Genomic DNA, 21,467 nt, shown 5'->3' with positions numbered 1-21,467 from the left:
ATAGTTTCATGTGTTTTTTTCTTAATTTGAACGTGGAGATATGTTTGTTTTAGTTTACTCTGTGAAAATCAGGTAATTTTTATGTTTATACATATTTTGCAGATGAGTAAAAAATTAATATCTTTTTTAAATTTATAACCCAAAGAAACCGCACTCAACACAAAGACCTAGTTGTGCTGGCTCAGCCTACCATACATATGGTCGTCGTGCCTGCTGCGTAAAACTCAGAGGCTTGGACCCCTGCCCCCAGGACCTATGCTACACATTGGCTTGCTTAGAAGGATAACACTCATGAGAATTGAACCTCGACTGCCCATGTAGCAGCCAAGGCCCCACCCCACTAGGCCAACCCCCCTTGGGGGAAAAATCAATATCTTAATTCACTAGAACTTGATTATAAAATTTCAAGTTGTCTTTTGTTAAATCAATTAAATTCAAAGCAAAAGTAATGACAAATCCCCATCTACTAGCTCATACTAAGCAAAAAAAAACAAAAAAAAGTGTGTATTTTTATTTTTTTTGCAGAAACTTAGGGATCTTAATGAAAGTAAGCCCTAATAAACACATTCCTCTCTCTCTCTCTCTCTCTCTCTCTCTCTCTCTCTCTCGCGCGCGCGCACACACACACACACTGCACATCAGTCCAGCTTTGTTTGAGCTCAACTCTTCTTATATGAGCCATGTTCAAGCTTGACTTTATATAACTAAGCCTCAAGTTGTACTTGAACTGAGTTTGTCTTTTTCACAATATGAGCTGAAGCCAAGCCTGTGCCTTTTGCGAGCAGCTTGGCTCATTGTGCAGCCCTTAGCGGAGCTGGTAAACAAGGGGAATGAACCAAACCCGAATCCATTGTATTTCCCGAGTTTCCAGCCACATCCAACTTCTGCCCCAGTCGAGGCTGCCACTCGGCAAGAGGTGTTCAAGCCCGGCTGTTTGTGGCTAGTCAAGCTGAGTTTGCGCTCAAGACAAACCCAAGCTAAACAGATTGATTTCGAGTTAGCTGGCTTGTTTCAGTTGGAAGTAATATAATTTGAATTTTATATTTGTTGAGTCGAGTTCAAGCTGTCTTATTTATAAACAAAATGCATTGTTTCTCACCTGGAAGCAATGAGATTTTAACTTACTTTTTGTTTCCAATCTAAATACTTCAACAAATTATTCTACATTATATAAAATATGCCACTAAAATATGTTAAATGAAAACATGTGAACTAGGTACTTCCAATTTTTTTTATTTTTTTCAAATCCGACCTTGGATGATCCAAGAACTGGTCCCTATAAAATCACTACGTAGATCACATTCATATGGCGAAATTTAAGAAGAAACAAAAAAAACTATGAAAATCATAATTCCTGCTCTAGTTTACATAATTCCATTTAACATATAATAGTGAACCATATAAAATACATGGGTCACTAGAATATGTTAATTGAAAATATGTGAACTTGAAGTATAATAGATATTTTCATGGTTTTTGTTTTTTTGTTTTCCTTAAATTTTATCAGTGATCTAAATGTTTGGTTTTATAGACTCTTAGATCATTTGACTACGATGCGTAAGAAAGATCTTTTAAAGCTTGAAAATCAATGACTCAGAATTTTCATTTATATTTTTCATTGAAAATACATGATCCAACAATCGATTGCAGAATTGAATATGCAAAAAAAGTATCGAAAATGCCTAGTTCATACTCTCCCGTTCACATATTTTCAGTTAACATATTCTAGTGACCCTAAAATAAATGCCAACCATATTTATTACTTCGTAATGAGCCTACACAAGACAAGCGTAGCGGAGCTGAAGTATTTCTTATGCTCGACTTGCCGAGTTTATTTTAGGGGCGGAACACTAACCGAACCACAAGCAGCTCGTCTTGTTTCCCATGCAACTAGAACCCCAACCCGACGAGTCATCGGACTGACTGATTCACAAAGGACTCCCCGAGCGTTTCGCGAATCCGATTCGATTCCGTTCCGCGCGAGGGAGGAGAGCGGCAAAAGGGCGGGCAGATATAATGAGCGATGGAGGGATTTGATCTCAAACCGCTCTCTGAGAGCGCTTCCCATCTCTCTCTCTCGCTCTCTTCTCTGTGATAGTGAAGAAATTATGGTTTGAGCGTGGGAGCTGGAAACCCTAGATTTAAGGTTTCTAATTCGTGTGCGGGCATCTTCTAGAGCGATTGTTTGTGTGGATTCTTCGAGGAGCTAATGGAGAGCAGCCTTCGTCGTTCGCAGAGGCGTCCTCAGGTTTCTCTCTGAATGCCTTTTCGCTCTTTTTTTTAAGTTTTTTGGTTTTTTCCCCATCGGTTTTGTTTTGCTTCGTTTGTTTGAGATCGGAATCAGTTGGCGTGCTAGCCTGTTGTTCTAACCATAAACGCGAAATATGTGCATGCGCAGAAACGGAGTTTGTCGGAGAGATCGGATTCGGAAAAGGCTGCGTCCAATTCGGCGAAGGCCGATGATCAGAGTCCCACCAGAACCGAGCAGGCGCCAGTTGACGAAGCTCGGAAGCATAAGGAGAACAGCAGCGCGGCCACGAACGACACCGAGCAGGTATCTCCGAGGGAGGGTGTTGATGATGACTTTGAAGAGGGCCCGCCTGGTAAAAAGAGGAAGAAGCGCGAGCCTGTGGTGGATCATCAAAGTCTGATTGGTATGCAGCTATTTTTGCGTCCTTCTTTCGTTTCTGTTTTCTCACTGCCGTTCATTGACATCGGAATTGTTGGAATTGTTAGTCGCTATGGGAAAATTAGGGTTTGTATACTTGCTTAACTATGATGTTGTGGTTAGAAACAAAATATTTGCTACAATTGAAACCACCAGGAGAGATGGGGTGGCATTCCGTTTCGAAAACCCTAGTGATAGTTGGAGTAGGTTCATTTTTTCAGTTGGTAATGTATTTGGATTTCGAATGACCAATTAATCACTGAAATTAGAATATCGATCTTCAAATGGTTTTTGCAGGGATACATTTATAATCTGACAAGCATGTGTATGTGAAAACACAGAATAAGTAAAATTTTCCAGCAAGAGTGTTAGTTGATCGAGTTTTCCTGAGAACTTGTGCATGTATAGTCATGACCATCAAGAAATGAGCACAAAGGAGGAAATCTTGCGCCAGTATCACTGTTAGGTCTAGGAAGTTTGTCAGGTGCTAAATCATAACTTGGAACTATAATCACATACTGAGGGCGAGAAAAGAGTTTAAATGGAATTACGGGCCTGTACTAAGTGGCTTAAAGAGATCTCACAATGTTAGTTGTTTGCACCAGATCGTGGGTGCCTTTTTGACTTAACAAAAATCAACGTGCTAGATGTGACCAGGATATCGCATTTGTCTGTGTTCCAGAGAAAAAGAGTCGATCATTAAGAATGGGAGATGTCTGTTTTTGTGACATTGTAGGTGGGCGTCAAACCTTGTTTCGTTATATATGATATTGCATTATGGTATGGACAAGGAGTAGCTTAATGTTGGATGTCTTCTATTGACACTATTCTTGTGTTTGTAATACCCAACATTAGGTTTTGAAAACGCTAAGCTTGTCTTTGAATGCCTGCCTTTTCTCTTTTTCTTTTTGAAATTTATACGGAGGGTTGGGCTCAATGCATTCCCAGTTGTCATGTCTGGGTGGCCTCCCATGAAAATCAAGTGCATTTTTATACAAGTGATGCATCGTCCATGTGTGAAGTCAAGTGGTGGTACATCGGAATGAGCCAGTTTCTGCCCAGATGAAACTTGTAATCAGGACCAGCTTGGCGCACCAGGCTTAATACATAGCCTTGAAACTAGAACTTGCCCAAGTCAGGCCAGGTTTATTGGGTCCATTGGGATAGGCTGAAAATTAACACACTAAGTCAGCATGTGTGAGATATGTCTTTGCGGTCGAGGCTTGTACTGGCATTTCAGCTCAAAATCTTAGGCCTGAGCTTGATCTGAAAGGTCTAGGCCGACTAGGCATGTAGGGCTGGGAAGCAGAGCAGTACCTGCATTCTTGGACTCAAGCGGTTGTAATCAAACTTCTTGGGAGTTGAACCACAGGACATAATGCTTCATTATTGTCTGCATTCAATCTCTTTGCACCTTGGGTATTTTACCAGTGGTCTCTTTGTTTTTGAACAGAAAATTTACTATATGGTGTATGATGCTGGTTTATTACGTCAACCATTCTAAGGAGTGCCCCTTAAGTCTGTTTTCAGTCAGTAATTTTGAGCTAAAAGCTTGCCTGATGGTGTCTTTTGTTTGTCAATTTAATCATTCATTTTGATCCATCCATACCTCTGGCTATTTTAGTTTGCTCACAATCTTATCAGAGGTATCTAAAAGGAAATGAGTTCCTCCGAAGATGTTCACTAAATCACCAAAAGTGGACACTAGTTCCACCAAAATACCAAAATAAACACACAAAGAACCACAAATGAGTTCACTCACAAACACCCACCAAAGGGGATAAGAACAAGAGATAAATAATAATAATTTTATTGATCTCAACCCATGCAAGAAGCATAAAAATGAGAGGGGGTGTCACCCCTATTTATATACAAAGGAGAGTTTCTAAAAAGAGATGTTGGGAGTGATCCCAACGGCTCCAAATAGAGCCGTTGGATTCTCTCCAACGTCTCTTGACTTTAGTCAACTCTCGTTGACTTCTAACTAAAAAGAAGAAGAAAAAAGTAGATTAAAAACTAACCTAGTTACTATTTACATATATATATATATAAATACGTATATATACACATGTATGTACATATACGTTGTATATACATTTACATTTTAACACCCTCCCTCAAACTTACGGTTAGATAACCAAAAGTTTGTCCAAGAGAAAGTGAAATCTAGGAGTAGCGAGTGGTTTAGTGAAAAAGTCCGCCAATTGATATTTTGAAGTAACATAAGGAATATCGATAGTGCCATGTAGGTATTTATCTCGTGCATAGTGACAATCCATCTCAATGTGTTTGATTCGTTCGTGGAAGGTCCGGTTGTTGACAATATAGATGAAACCCTTGTTGTCACAACTCTATGAAATCAATGAGTTATCTAAAAACACAAAAAAACTAGTAGTTGAGTATCGATTGTTTGGATTACCTCCTCAGTCAGCATCAATATAAGCTATTATATCTAAGGATGAAAAAACAAACAAGAAAAGTCCTTCAAAAATAAAAGTTTTGATATATCTAATAATACGCAAAATTGCTTCTATGTGGACAATGGTGAGAGCATGCGGAAATTGGCTTGCAGTGTGAATTGCATGCACAATTTCAGGTTTCGTAATTAAGATATATGATAATACCCAGATAAGTTGTCTCTATGGTGTTGGATTTTCAAGTGGTTATCCATCATCAATCTTTATTTTGACATTGACAACTTCAGGAGTGTTAACCTTCTTATCATCTGAGATAATAAATCTGACAACAATATCTAAAACAAATTTAGATTGAGTCAGCAGATAACATCTAGAAGAATAAGCAACTTCTATACCAAGAAAATATTTTAAAAGCCTTAAATCGGTTATTTCAAGAAGTGTTTTGAAAAGCCTTTTAATGTGTTCAAGTTCGTGTTTATCACTTTTTGTGATGATCATATCATCCACATAGAGAATGACAATAATACCTGCATCAGAAATATTAACAAAAAAAGTTGTGTCACTCAGACAAGATTGAAATTCAACATCAAACCTATGTCACATGGGTGCAGGTGCGGGTGCGGGGATTCGGCACTTCCAAAAAACCCGGGTGCGGGGGTGCGACAGGGGCAAAAATGTCAATATATATATATATATATATATATATATATATATATATATATATATATATATATATATATATATATATATATATATATATATATATATATATAGGGGGTCGGGGTTCCCCTCCCTTACGAATCATTTTTTTTTTAAAAAAGCAGTTGTCTGCTACTTTTTTTTTTTAAAAAATCGAGCAGCTGACAGCTGCTGCTGTCAGCCAGCTGACAGAGCTTCTTTTTAAAAAAAAGAATCGAGCAGCTGACAGCTGCTGTCAACAGATTTTTTTTTTTAAAAAAAATTCGCAGCATAGGGCAAAATTTTTTAAAAAAAAATCCAAAAAAAATGGACTTAAATGATCCTGGGTGCGGTCAACGCACCCAGGATCGGGTTGACCGCACCCGCACCCGCGTCGAGTCGCGTCGACGCGGGTGCGGCAACCTGCTAGCCGAATCCCTGTGACATAGCATCAAACGTAAATTGACTAAACCTGTCATACCAAGTCTTTGGTGCTTTTTTAAGGCTATACAAGTTCTTATCTAAACGAAGAGTCTTTCCTTTAAGAATAATTATACCAAGCGGTGTTTCCATATAGACTTCTTCGACCAACTTTTTATTAATAAATTCATTTTTAACATTCATTTGATATATAGACCATTTCTTTATAGAGGCAAGGGCTACTAAAGTCTTAACTGTGGTCATTCTAGCAACTGATGCAAAGGTTTCCTCATAATCTATGATATAATCTTAGGAATATCACTTGACAACTAATATGACTTTGTACCTTTCAAGAGTTCCATCACTCTTGGTTTTAACTTTATATACCCATCGACAGCCTATAAGTTTCTTTCTCAGGGCTATATCTTGGACAATCCAAGTATTCACCTTTTTTTAAGACATCTAATTTTACTTTTATGGCTTCTACCCATTGTGAATGTTCCTTTGCTTCAACATAGTTGGAGGGTTCTATATAGGAATGTATTAACGCAATGTAGGTTTGATGCTTAAGTGAAAAGGACTTATAAGACACAATTTTTCAAGGGAGTTTTGATACTCTAGATGACCTTCTAGTTTGTATTTCTATAATATTTTTATTATTGGTATATTTTTCAAAAGCACATGGATGTTCAAAATTACTACGCCTGAAATATTGGATACAACCTTGATCCTTATGTGATTGTTCCTCACTTATATCATGAGATTCTTCTTCACTAACTTCCTGATCTTTATTACTATCACCAATCTTTGGAATCAGATCCAACAAAAAAAAACTTAGTTATTTTCTTAGTTTTCTCAATTTCAAAAAAACTTTCTTTTTTTTTAAAAAAGACACATCCTTTGAAACATATAGTTTTTTTATTTTTAACGTCAAAACATTTATAGTTTTTTTTTTATTATTTGCATACCCTAAAAAGACACAAGAAATAGCACAGGGAGAGAGTTTGTCATTTTTATCAGTAAAAACAAAACATTTACACAAAAAAACTCTTAATCTAGAGTAATATGAGATTTGTTTGAAAAGTTTATCAATAAGAGATGCATTTTTCAAAGAAGAGGATGACATTCTATTAATATGATAAACCGCAATTAATGCGGCTTCAACCCAAAATTCTTTAGGCACTTGGTTTGTAATAAGTAAAGTTCTTGTTCTTTTCGTAATATGCCTATGCTTTTTTTTAGCTAAGCCATTTTGTTGAGGGGTGTAAGGACAAGATTTTTGACGTATGATACCATTTAAATTTAGGTAGTCTTTAAATTCTTTTGATAAAAACTTTCTCCCTGAATCAGTGTGAAAGATGAAAATATCATTCTTGAATTGGTTTTTGATCAAATTGTGAAATATTTGAAAATGTGAGAAAACTTTAAACTTGTGTTTAAGGAAATAAATCCAAGTGTGTCTCGTAAAATAGTTCACAAAAATTACATAATACAAAGAACTACCCTTAGATATAACAAGTGTTGGACCCCAAACGTTTGAATATATTAACTCAAGTGGTCGGGAAAAAACAAAGGTTTTTTCTTGAAATGGTAATCTCTTCATTTTGCCAAGATTACAATTTTCACATGTAAAGTTTTTAGAATTACAAAAATTTTCTATCTTTGGAAAAAACTGAATCTCGGATATACTAGGGTGGCCAAGTCTCTTATGCCATAAATTCAAATCTAATTTCTGAACTTTGCAACAAAATGTATTCTTGGGTATTTTCAAAAAATTCATATAGTATAAGCTTTCTACTCTATTGCCTTCCCCAATCAGCTTCTCTGACTGGTGATCCTACACTCGACAACCACGGTAGAAGAAGGAAACATGACACCCATGGGTTGATAATTGAGAAACAAATAAAAGATTTAAATTTAATTTAGGAATATATCTAATTTTTAGAATATAAAATATTTTTGAGTTTTGAGAAATGTTTTCAAAATTTCATATTCCTTTTATCTCAAGAGATGTTCCATAAACAATGAATACATTTGATCCACTTGAGTTATGATATTCAGATAACATATCACCATTTGATGTTATATGAAAAGAGGCATCTGAGTCAAGAAGTCAAAGAGGTTTATCGGGATCAGAGAAGCTCTAGGAAGAAACTGACTCCGGTTGATGAGGATGCTATTTTGAGTAGAGGTCAAAGCCTCCACTAATTGTGTCAATGATATGTTTCAAACGGATGGATCTTGTGTGATTTTTATATCACTTGACTCTTGTGGAGGCCCGATAGAGGCAACCTTCTTCTTATAGGGTTTCTTCAATTTAGGACAATATGCTTTCATATGTCTTGGTTCACAATAATAGTAGCAAATAACTTTCTTTTTCTCATATTCATTGCCTTGATGTTTATAGTGTTCATCATTTGGTCTTCCAAAGTGTGGTGGTTGGTAGGTACGAACATAGTTTATTGGTCTAGATACAGCTAGAACCGAGTCATCATCACTCTTAGAAATTCGCTTTTTAAGCCTATTTTCTTTCATACTTAATTATTCTATACTGTATTCTATTGAGAAAACTTTCCTTCGATGAATAAGAGTGGATTTGGTGAATTCAAAATTCGATCTCAAACTATTAATAAATTGATAAAAATCCTCCATGTTTATTTGATTTTGACAGAATTCTATATATTCAGGACAATGACACTTCAGTTCAATAAGAGGCAACTCTTCCCATAGTTCGGACAATCCATTATAGTATTTTCTAATACTCTTGTCTCCTTGAGTTATATTTTGTATCTTGTCTTGCAAGTTGCACACATGTGCAATACCTTTAAGAGAATACATTCTCTTAAGATAATCACATGTGTTGTTTGCATGTTCAAATTTAGCAAGATTAAAATACTTCTTAATCTCAAAACTATTAATTAGCCAAGATATAATCTTGGCATGCCCCATTGTCCGTTCCTTCCACTTCTTCTCATAAGTGTCCATTGTCTTATTTTTCTTACCCTCCTTAAGAGGCACCTCTTTCTCACCTTCTACTTTGGTAAGGATTGGCTTGGGTTCCATCCAGTTCTCACAACCCTTTTCCCCATATGAGGTGCTTCATAATTGAAGCCCATGTTATATAATTTGAATCATTGAGCTTAATGAGTTTTATGGTGACATTTTCTTTATCATCTATTTTTACAAGGGCAAAAACAAAAAAAGAAGAAGAATAGATAGAAGGATAGAAAGAAGAGAGGAAAGAATAAGAGCAAAAAAGAAAATCATGAGCACTCCACTACGAAGCATACACCACCAATCAAGAGCACTTGAATAGAAATTGCAATATAAGTTCAACACTTTCAAATTTGGAGTGACACTTTTCAATGTACCGAAAACAAATTTAGTTTTATCACCAAGCTCTGATACCATGAAAGGAAATGAGTTCCTTCGAAGATGTTCACTAAATCATCAAAAGTGGACACTCAAAAGAGTTTCACCAAAATACCAAAATGAACACACAAAGAACTACAAATGGGTTTACTCACAAACACCCACTAAAAAGGATAAGAACAAGAGATAAAAAATAATAATTTTATCGATCTCAACCCATGCAAGAAGCATACAAATGAGAGGGGTTTTTACCCCTATTTATATACAAAGGAGAGTCTCCAAAAAGAGACATTGGGAGAGATCCCAATGGCTCCAAATAGAGCCGTTGGGTTATCTCCAATGTCTCTTGACTTTAGTCAACTCTTGTTGACTTCTAGCTAAAAAGAAAAAGAAAAGAGTAAACTAAAAACTAACCTAGTTACTATTTACATATATACATATATATGTATATATACAAATACATATATGTATACATATGTATTTACATATTCGTTGTATATATTTGCATTTTTAACAATCTCCTTATGTACTCAGAAACTATCAAAAGCAATGGGAAGTTCATTCACCAGGCTGTCAAACATTGGGTTGAACAATATGAAAGTGATTCAAGGTCTGCATTTGCTGATATCCTCACAATGCTCTTTGAGGTATTTTCTTGTGTTATTTTTCTTGAATCAACATTATAATTAGATGGCCTGGATTTATCATTCTAGTATAATCAATTTTCAGGCTTGTGGAGTCAAATATCAGTTTGCTGAAGTCACGATGGATGAAATTGATGTGGATGATGTGGTGGTCTCTCTTGTGAACCATGCCAGAAATGTATGCTTCTGAATTTGGAATTAGTTATAGTCGATATGAATTGGTTCCTGCATCCTATTTCCTATTCTATTATGGAAGACATGTCATCTTAGTCTGTATAATAAGTGCACCTGACATATCTCATTTTTGGGAACAAGGGAGAAGTTGAAGACTACTGTGGTGCCAAGCAGAAGGCATTTAAGCATTTTAAGGAGAACCTGTTGTGCTTCTGGGACAATTTGGTACTTGAGTGTCAGAATGGACCATTGTTTGACCAGGTTCTGTTTGAGAAATGCATGGATTATGTCATTGCCTTGTCTTGGTAGGTATCTATTACGATCTATTGTCAGTTTTGTGTAAGAACTCAATTATGTTCCATGACGTGGAATTGTATTTGGTTATATTCAATGCTGTTGCAGCACTCCCCCAAGAGTTTTTCGTCATGTAGCTACCTTGGTGGGCCTACAGCTTGTGACATCTTTCATAACTGTTGCTAAAACACTTGGTGGACAGCGTGAAACAACCCAAAGACAGCTGAATGCTGAAAAGAAAAAAAGAAAAGAAGGTCCACGAGTGGAGTCTCTTAATAAAAGATTGTCTGCTACCCATGAAAAGATAACAGTAATGGAGGAGATGATGCGCAAAATATTTACTGGGTAGGCTAGTTTTTGTATTGACCTTATGCATTTGCAACCAATTATATTAGATCGGTCATTTTTCCATTAACAGATCCATAAGGTTATCATAATCTTTGCATATGCAGGTTATTTATGCATCGCTATAGGGATATTGATCCTGATATCCGGATGGCATGCATTGGATCTCTGGGTGTATGGATTGTGTCATATCCCTCGTTATTCTTGCAGGACCTGTACCTGAAGTACGTTGGCTGGACATTGAATGACAAGGTAACTATTTTTTCAACAATTTAGTTCAACTTTTATCAATTATGCATAATTTTCTGAAACTAGCTAACTTGTTTTTGCTTTTGGTTGTCAAGTATGCTATGCATAATTGTTTGAAATTAGTTAACTGATTTTTTCTTTTGATTGTCACCTCCAAAAGAGTGCTGGTGTTAGGAAAACTTCTATCACTGCCTTGCAAAATCTTTATGAGGTGGATGATAATGTACCATCACTAAGTCTTTTCACTGAAAGATTTTCCAATCGAATGATCGATCTTGCTGACGACATTGATGTGGATGTGACTGTATCCGCAATAGGATTGCTTAAACAGCTATTAAGGTAATTGTGTCAATTGAGATTGCAAACTATCGACAGATCTAGGAGAATTGTCTCATCTTTAAGCTGCCTTTGATGGTTAATGCTTTTGTGGTGTTTTGCAGGCATCAGCTTCTTGCTGATGACGAATTGGGTCCGCTGTATGACTTGCTTATTGATGAATATCCAGCCATCAGACTTGCTGTTGGGGAGCTAGTCTATGATCATTTGATTGCTCAAAAATTTAGCAGCTCGCAGTCATCGTCGAAAGGTGTAACAGCCATTTATTTTCTATACAAGAATATGTTCTCTTCTAACACATGTTTTGCTCATCAATATGGGCGTCACTTTCAGGGGGAGAATCTGAGTCCTCTGAAGTTCATATAGGGAGGTTGCTACAAATACTTCGAGAATTTTCAACTGATCCAATCTTGAGTGCCTATGTTATTGATGACATTTGGGACCACATGGATGCACTGAAAGTATGCTGACAACCTGTTCTATATTATAATAAAAAATTTCAGATTCTTCTAAAAACTATCTAAACCAATTGTCATTTAAAAGTTATGTTCTTTTTGGCAAGATGCTTTCCAGTGAATATCTTATATCTTGGATCAACCTTTGCAGGATTGGAAGTGTATTATCTCCATGCTTCTCGATGAGAACCCATTGACTGAGCTTACAGATATTGATGCAACAAGCTTGGTTAGACTCCTTTGTGCATCAATTAAGAAGGCTGTTGGAGAAAAGATTGTTCAATCCAGTGACAATAGAAAATATTACCATACAAAAGCTCAGAAGGTATGATTACCAGGCACCAGCTTGTAGGCTCTGATTTAGCTATGACAAATACTCTGTCTTATGTTACCTGGACACAAGTTCAGATGTTGGTGTTGGGCACAGGTGTAGAATGTTGATATGTTAAGGCTTGCAGATACATGGACACACACATGCACACCACACACATAAAATTCATGTCTGAACTTACAAAGAGGGATGATAAAGCATGCTTGAACATTGAGCCACAAAGAGAAAGAATATCAAATTAATATGTTATTATGGGACTAAGAGTCAAGAAAATTCTAGTATTTTATTGTATAATATCTTTGATTCAAATATGACTAGGAAGATATAGCTAATGCAAGGTCTTTAGTTTCAGTCAAAAATTGCAAAATCAACTAAATCTAAAAAGTGTAAGCCTGAGTTAAGAGGTGGTTGAACAGGGGTATGCAACTGATCTGCTCGGTGATTTGCCATGTAATGATAATACTACACTATGTAGGTTGATCTTAATTCAAAATAGTCTGCAACCTAAGTGTTAAGTGGTGGATCCTCTAGGTTATGATCCTGTATTGTGCAGAACAATAGACTGCAACCTAAGTGTTAAAGGGTGGTACCACTAGGTTTGATCCTGGATCCTTCTGTACACTGTGGCTGGCTTTTGGAAGAGGCTGTTCAGGATGCCAGCTGGATTTAAAGATGGAATTCTTTTGCAGGTGCATCCAGATGGGATTTTCTGTGGAGCATGCAATGAATTTAGCTTTGTGTTTATGAGTGACTAAATTCAAAGTTGGCAAGAAAGTGTGGACTATGTTCTCTAAGTGGTTCCTTTTTGCATCCCCAAATGTTGGAACAGCACTATTTGCAAGCTTGGTGATGAAAATGAAAAGGGGAACTTATTGGCCTTTTCTTGCGAGGTCCTCAATTTCTTTTAAATTTTATCAGGAAAATCTCATGGAAATAAAATCTGATTAAAAGAAATAAAGTCAATATGAATGGTTGAAAAAAATCAAGACGTGGCCCTTTTCCTGCTAAATTGAAGATAAGCTGACTGTATCAAGATATTGTCACGATATATATTTTTTGCTATAGAATTGGTCATATTATCAATTTATTGCAAATTTCTTCGAGTTTATACTGCTGAAGAATATCATGGTTTTATTATGATATCTTGAAAAAAACCAGTGAAATTTGTCACAGTAGTGGCAAAGACTTCAACTTGAACTACTGTTCAAGGTTTTAAAGATTGCAACATTAATTTTTGTTAGAGGTGAATGCAATAAAAAAACTTTTTATTTCTGCGCAACATCAACTTTTTTGTTAGAGGTGAACGCAATAAAAAAAACTTTTTATTGCTGTGCAACATCTACTTTTCTATAGCATTCTTATATGGCTTCCTGTACATCAACTTTAGAGGCATGTGCATTTACTTTTTTTACAAGCTTACTGGCTGGAGTTGATCCAAAAATTGTTTTTTTGCATGATTTGTATTTTTGTAGTATCCTAGTTTTAAGTAACCTCGTTTTTTAATGTGTTATATATTCTACGAAATAGCACCAATTAAAACAGTTGCCCTTATTATTATCATTACGCCAGCGGTTACATATAGGATCTCATGAAAAGAATGAACAGGATAATAGCTTGCCGGGAGGAAGTCTTTTTTACAACACAAGGTTCGAAAAAAACATAATAAGTTTTTATTCATTGGTTCATCCATTATGTTGGTTATTTTAATGATGATCGTCTTGATCCTTTTATGTTTCTATATTATATTTGTTTTTTTTACATTTATCCTCACTGATTATCAGGAAATTCTGGAAAACAACAAACATGAAATAACGGTTGCCATGATGAAGAGATATCCACAAATTTTATGTAAAGTTATAGCTGACAAAGAAAAGGTGTCACCACTAATTGAGGCTATAGTACATTTGAAACTTGAACTTTATTCACTGAAGCGGCAAGAGCAGGTGAGAGTTGAGGTTATGTTGTTGATTTAACAAGTTCCCCCTTTTCCATATGTTCAGGAAACCTGGAAGTTTTTTTGCCATTTCTTTTCCCTTTCAGAATTTCCAGACAGTCCTGCAGCTCATAAAAGATGCTTTTTTCAAACATGGTGATAATGAGACCTTGAGGTCTTGTATTAAGGCCATCACCTTTTGTGCCACTGAGAGCCAAGCAGATCTTCAAGATTTTGCTCAAAACAAATTGAAGGAACTTGAGGATGAACTTCTTAGTAAGCTTAAATCTGCCATAAGACAAATGGAGGTACACTTTCTGCAATTCTTGACATTTCAGTTTTTTCCGCTCACCCCTTAAATTTCATGATTCAATTAGGATCTGGTTTGTATTCTATGCCACAGGTTGGTGATGATGAATATTCTTTACTTGTTAACTTAAGAAGGTTATACAATTTTCAATTGGCTAAGCCCGTTTCTAACGAGAGTTTCCATGAAGATCTTATTGGTATCCTGAGGGATTTCAGAAATCTTGATGATGAGGTATATACTTATTAGTTGGTCTTAACCTCTCATTTCTGTAAAAGAAATGATTGATTTTTATTATGTATTAAATATATCTTCATTTGGAGTTTCTTTTCCCAGGTTGTGAGCCTTCTGCTTCTTAACATGTACATGCATGTACTTTGGTGTCGGCAGTCTGTGGATGAGGAAAATCCTTCTGAAGCATCCTTGTCTTCTCTCCTGTCAAAGAGATCAACTTTATTTGAGCAACTTGACTATTTTTTGAACAACCTGCTCGGATCAGAGGAAGGAAAAAGTATTGCCTTGCTGACAAGCAGGGTATGCCATCTCTACATCCACATCTGGTTTTCCATGCTAACTTTTTGTCATTGTGCAGTAGCTCTTTTTCCCCTTCTGCCTCTTATTGACGAAACTAAACCATCCCATTAATCATGTGGCTTGTTGCTTTGTCTTTAAAAAGGTCTGTGTGATACTTGCGGAGCTGTGGTGTTTATTTAATGATGCAAGGCTGAGCTCAAGCAGGATTCATCTATTAGGATTTCGTCCTGATGAATCCACTGTTCAAAAGTTTTGGAAGCTTTGTGAACAAAGGTTGAACATTCCAGGTAATTGTAGTCTCCTCAACTTCTTTTTGCTAAAAGCTTTCCTTATGACCTTAGAACAAAGGCAGTTTACAAGGGCGGAACTATGTGCAGATTATGAGGGTCCCATTTGAGAATGATGCAGTGGGATGGACTTTTTTGTAATTTTGATTTTTACCTTTTTTCCATGTAAAATAATGGGATTGTCCTCCTTTCCGTTCATTGCTGTGGGCAGCAAAGCATGCCTGGATTGTCATTAGGAAAGGCAGGCATACCTATCTCCTACCAGAAAAACCTGCAAATGTAAGCTCATTAACTGGGGCTTCTTATGGCTACAAGAGTCAAGCCAAGCTTGAGAATGAGCTGTCTGAGCTACGCACGTAAAATGCCAGGTTCAAGATGGAGCTGAACTTGGCTCACTCGGAGAGAGAGAGACCCATCACCTCTTCCAAATGAGAAACTGTCCTTGTGGTTGCACCAAAACATCCACTAAAGCCCATGGAAATCGACAACACACACACAGAGCCACCATGATTGAAATGAGAGACTCATGTGCAGGTGCTACTTCCTCTATGTTGGGAGGTTTCTTGTCAGTTGCCATCTGTGAGTGTCTGCATGCATGCCTGTGAGTGTGTGGTGGATAACAAGAAACTACCCATGTTTTGCTTACGCTTTTGCCACTGCTTTGATCATCGCTGTTTCTGGAAGGTTTTGGCCTTTCTTCTTCCTTTTTTTCTTTTTTTACTGCAGCACATTTTGTGTATATTAACATTGCACGTGTGGGTGCATGCTTGTATCAGTGTTTGTAAGGATGCATTTGTGTATGCTGAAGAAATGGATGTGTTACGTGCAGCTTCTCATTTCTTGCCTATATCTTTTGGAAGGACTAATTTATAGTCTGTCTGTGTCCTTTCAGATGATTTGGATGATGAAGATGCAAATGAAGAATCAATTGATGAAATTAACCGGCAAGATGCAATAATGATTGCAGCAGCCAAATTGGTAGCCAACGATGTGGTTCCAAAAGTAAGAGTTCTTTCATTTGATATGCTGATGATGATGTCATCTAACAAATGATAATTTGTCTTCACATTGTGGTTTCTATCAATTGTGATCCAAAACCAAAACATTTGTTTGTTGTGGACTATGGGTATGTATGGCCATTCCAATAGATAAGCTGGAGCTCGCAAATATATATATATATATATATATATATATATATGATAAAAAGTTGTAAAAAGCATATCTTAACTCATATTGGTCCAGTTCAAAATAAGATACCTATCGTATCGTATAGTACAAAATCGTATGTTTTAGATACATCTAAAAATAAAAAAAAAATCAGGAAAATTACTAAAAATATCATAACACAAGAAACACCGAAGAATTGTATAAGATGAGACTATAATATCACACAACAAAACAATTATATGTTATAAATGGAGTGCATACAACATCAAACATTAAATAATCAAGATAATATGTCTATGAATAACATGCATATCTCAAAAGAAAAATGCAAACTATGACATAATATGCATATTAAACAACAAAATTAAGCTAACAAGTCACAAGATTCATAGTAGTGTGTGTTTATATAAACAAAAACAATATCATAAAGTGTTTTTCAGTACTTACAAATTTTACATAACTGAGCTTTTTCAAAATTTAAACAAAAATGAACTAGATAACGTAATCAAGTTTATCCTCATCAGCTTCCTTTTTTTTGTAAGAAATGGTCCCAAAACACTCTTAAGCTCTTTATGAATGAGCATAAACTGGCTCTAACATGCCTTATATGTGAAAAAATTCAAAACAAGTGTGACTTGAACAACATTTATTGTTACCGTAAGATATGCTCATAAGCTATGTCACATGGGTGCGAGTGCGGGTGCGTCACTTTAAAAAAACTTGGGTGCGGGGTGTGGCAAAAATATAAAAAAATTATATATATATATATATATATATATATATATATATAATCCAAAAGTTGGACATAAATGACCCTGGGTGCGTTGACTGCACCCAGGGTCAGGTTGACCGCATCGGGTGCGGCACCTAGTTGAAGAGTCCCTGTGACATAGCTCATAAGATATTGGGAGTGTATCATAAGATACACCCGATACGGGTCGTATCAAGATATGGTTGTGTATCGTACGATACACTACGGTACTTACAACACTGATATGATATACAAATATAAATATATAAGTATATTTGTGTGTGTATCCTACACCCGATCCACCGAATGGCCAATGGATATCACACAAGCATGAAATTAGGGAAATTTCAATGAAAAGGAAGAAAGAGGGGAGAAGGAACACCAAAACTTCATTAGCAGGAAAAGATACATCTTAAAGGGGGACACCCCTCATGGCTAGGCTACAAGACAAAATTGGTTAACCCTCTACCTATCATCTAAAAGACAAGAATGCCCCTCGTAAATAATAGTATATACAAGAATAAGAGAGGATAGCATAAAGAATACAAATACAAATATGATACAACCATATTACACTTCTCAACACTCCCCCTTAAACTTGGGATAATGCTAACAGAATCATCCCAAGTTTGGAAAGAAAGGACTGAAAATGTGTAGGAGCCAAACTTTTGGTCAATATATCAACAACTTGCTTCTTTGAGCTCACATGCTCTAACGAAATAACTCCATCTTCATAAGCTTTCCTTGTAAAGTGACAATCAATCTAAATGTGCTTGGCTTTCTCGTGAAATTCATGATTTTTGTCTATATGGATTGCACTCATGTTGTCACAATACAATGAGGTACTTCCACAAACTTTCACTCCAAGCTCATTAAGAAGCCATTTTATCCAAACTGTTTCTACAATAGCTTGTGCCATGACTATGCATTCTGCCTCGGCAATAGACCAAGTAACACATTGTTGCTTCTTGCCCTTCCAAGATATCAAAGTACTACCAAGAAAAACACAAAGATTGGTAGTTGAAAGACAATCCTTATTTGATCCACCAAAATCCGAATCACAGTATGCTCTGACATCTGTAGTGGATGAAGCTGAAAAGAACATGCCAAATTGCATAATGTCTCACATACCAAACTATTTTGAGCACAACTGCTAGATAAACTGAGGTGGGGGCACTCATAAACTGATTAACTGCGTGCACTGCATATGTAATGTCAGGTTTAGTGAAATAGTTAAGTATATCAAACTACCCACAAGTTGTCTGTAGAATACAAGATCGTCAAGTTTGTTACCATCTGTAGCTCACATTCTGACACTTGCTTCCATAGGAGTAGCCACTCTCTTACGGTCATCTGCAAGTCTAGCCTTCATCACTGGATCTGTTGCATACTCATATTGAGACAAATATAACCCTCTTTTTGAGTATGCTACTTTCAAACCTAGGAAATACTTCAAATATTCCAAATCCTTCATCTTAAATATGGTAGTCAGGTGTCCACAATTTTTTGCACATCATCTCGAGTGATTATCATATCATCAACATACAAAAAACAGTATACATTTCCCATGCTTGGCAGAGGATATAAACAAAGCAGAGTTTGTTAAAACATAAAATGTATCATATATATATAATATGATATGTTATTATTATATATATTTTTTATATTATTATTTTTCTTTTCGTTATTTTTTGGTTTCTATTTTCTAGTTCAAATTGAGCTAGAATTAGAAACTAGTCAAGTTCCAACTAGGAACTTGACTAGTATTATAGACGTAGGACTGTAGTCCAACGGCTATAATAAGAGCCGTTAGACTAGATTCCAACGACTCTTTTGAAGATAGCTCAAAGTGAGCTCTCTTCTCTCTCTCTCTCTTGTATAAATTGTGGTGATGCCCTTTAACATTTGTATCAATGCTTCTTAAGCATTTTTGTGATAAATAAAGGTTCATTTATTTTATTTGTGTTCTTTTACTTATACCCTTTTATGGGTTTTGTTTGAAGTGTTTTAATAGACATTCTTTTGAGAGATTTGTGTGCTTTGTGGAAGACCACCATTTCATTACATAGTATCAGAGCCATGTAGATTCTAGATCTTGAAGAACTTTTGCCTCTTTTGCAAAAGGTATTTTATCACCTTGTTCATGACTCAAAAAGATTCTTTTGAAAAAAGAAGGCAATTAAAGGATTTTTTTGTGGCGTTTCTCATTCATTCCCTCTCTTTTCTCTCTCTCTCTCTCTTTTCTCTTCTGTCATCTATTTTTTTCTTTTCTCACCCTTGTAAAAGATGGATGCCCGCCCATGAAATTAAATGATACTAATTATGTAATGTGGGCTTCGATTATGAAGTACCATATTTGGGGAAAATGGTTGTGGGGTATGGTGGATGGTTTCGATTCGGAACCTAAACTAGCTCTCACAAAATTTGCGGGTGATAAAGAAGTTCCTCTAACAGGAGAGAAGAGTAAGGATTTGGCCACTTATGAAAAAAAGTAGAAAGAGTGGAGGATAGGTCATGCAAAAATTATGTCGTAACTAATTAATAGTGTGAACATTAAGAAATGCTCTAGTCTTGCTAAGTTTGAACGTGTCGATAAAACTTGGCAATACCTTAAAAACATGTACTCCCTTAAAGATATTGCACATGTGTGCAATTTGCAAGACAAAGTTCGAACAATGACTAAAAAAAAACTATTAGAGAGTGTTACAATGAGTTGTCCGAACTTTGGGAAGAATTAACTCTTCTTGAACCCAAATGTCATTGTGCCGAAGATATCGAGCTTTACCAAAAGCAACTCAATATGAAACATTTCTATTAATTCATAAATGGTTTAAGGCTAAAATTTGAGCCCACCAAATCGACCCTTTTACATCATGAAAAGGTTCCTTCTATTGTTGATACTATAGAAAAACTGACTATGGAGGAAAATAGACTTAGAAAAAATACTCCAAAAACTTATGATGACTCCATTCTAGTTGTGTCTAGACCGGAAAATTATGTTCGCACTTATAAGCCTCCTCATTTTGGTAAACAGAATGGTGACTTTGACAAAAAAAAGTCATTTGTCACCAGTGTTATAAAAAATGTGCCTTGAGGCGCAAAAGGTGCGCCTCGCCTTGAGGTGTGGCCCTTTGTGCCTCAAGGCGCAAGCATGAGGCGTGAGGCAATTTTTTTTTGTACAACAAGATTTTCAAGACATAATCAACAAAATTTTTGTAAGTTAATCTCATATATTTTCTAGTTATTTCAGTTATGTAATCAATTTCTTAGTATATTTTAACTTTTGTTGGTTAATCTCGTATATTTTCTTGTTATGTAATCAGTTTTTAGTTACTTTTATATGTTAATCTCATATTTTTTAGAATAATCTCATATATTTTTCTGTTATTTCAGTTATGTAATCAATTTCTTAGTATATTTTAACTTTTGTTGGTTAATCTCGTATATTTTCTTGTTATGTAATCAGTTTTTAGTTACTTTTATATGTTAATCTCATATTTTTTAGAATAATCTCATATATTTTTCAGTTATTTCAGTTATGTAATCAATTTCTTAGTATATTTTAACTTTTGTTGGTTAATCTCATATATTTTTCAGTTATGTAATAAGTTTTTGTTACTTTTATATGTTAATCTCATATTTTTAGTACTTATTTGAGATTTTCTATTTCTTACTGGTTGTTATTTCATTAATAAAGCATTTCTTTATTTATTTGTATTTTTAAATATTTTTTTTTAAGTTTTCAAATTTTTTTTTGAAGCTTACGCTTTACGCCTCGCCTCGGTTTTTAGTGGAGTGTTTCGCTACGCCTCAACGCTTTTCACAACACTGTTTGTCACCATTGTCATGAACCGGGGCACTATAGGCCTCAATGTTCAAAGTTAAAGAGAAGAGAAGAAAAGAAAGTTGCATCCGTTAAAACAGAATCAAAAGAACAAGATACACCTGTATCTATGGCTCGATCAATGGAGATTCTTCAACCTCTTCTCAAAGGGGCATCCGCCTTAACTGGAGCGACTGTTGCATCTTTTTCTGATCCCGATAACTTTCCTTAAGACTCTGGTGCTTCGTTTCACATGACCTCGAATGTCAATAGCCTATCTAA

General features: G+C 35.7%; 1 protein-coding gene across 2 annotated transcripts in view; it reads left to right on the top strand.

Moving 5' to 3' along the window:
* The first annotated feature begins 1,813 nt into the window (after nucleotides 1-1,813).
* Nucleotides 1,814-21,467, top strand: part of SCC3 (sister-chromatid cohesion protein 3) — a 45,172-nt gene continuing 25,518 nt past the window's right edge. For both annotated transcript variants that reach the window (XM_090002395.1, XM_090002394.1), the window contains exons 1-17: nucleotides 1,814-2,248; nucleotides 2,399-2,654; nucleotides 10,090-10,202; nucleotides 10,285-10,377; nucleotides 10,515-10,678; nucleotides 10,776-11,012; nucleotides 11,120-11,264; nucleotides 11,422-11,600; nucleotides 11,702-11,847; nucleotides 11,931-12,058; nucleotides 12,204-12,377; nucleotides 14,165-14,326; nucleotides 14,424-14,624; nucleotides 14,720-14,857; nucleotides 14,960-15,157; nucleotides 15,300-15,444; nucleotides 16,337-16,446. In XM_090002395.1, the coding sequence (XP_089858521.1) occupies nucleotides 2,210-2,248; nucleotides 2,399-2,654; nucleotides 10,090-10,202; nucleotides 10,285-10,377; nucleotides 10,515-10,678; nucleotides 10,776-11,012; nucleotides 11,120-11,264; nucleotides 11,422-11,600; nucleotides 11,702-11,847; nucleotides 11,931-12,058; nucleotides 12,204-12,377; nucleotides 14,165-14,326; nucleotides 14,424-14,624; nucleotides 14,720-14,857; nucleotides 14,960-15,157; nucleotides 15,300-15,444; nucleotides 16,337-16,446 (2,628 nt within the window). In that variant the 5' untranslated portion in view covers nucleotides 1,814-2,209. The remainder of the gene's footprint in view (nucleotides 2,249-2,398; nucleotides 2,655-10,089; nucleotides 10,203-10,284; nucleotides 10,378-10,514; nucleotides 10,679-10,775; nucleotides 11,013-11,119; nucleotides 11,265-11,421; nucleotides 11,601-11,701; nucleotides 11,848-11,930; nucleotides 12,059-12,203; nucleotides 12,378-14,164; nucleotides 14,327-14,423; nucleotides 14,625-14,719; nucleotides 14,858-14,959; nucleotides 15,158-15,299; nucleotides 15,445-16,336; nucleotides 16,447-21,467) is intronic.

This window comes from Nuphar pumila, chromosome 4 (assembly GCF_984573655.1).
Source record: "Nuphar pumila chromosome 4, dmNupPumi1.hap1.1, whole genome shotgun sequence".
Taxonomy (NCBI): Eukaryota; Viridiplantae; Streptophyta; class Magnoliopsida; order Nymphaeales; family Nymphaeaceae; genus Nuphar; species Nuphar pumila.
Note: the sequence above shows the minus strand (reverse complement) of the source record. Positions and strands in the feature narration are given on the sequence as shown.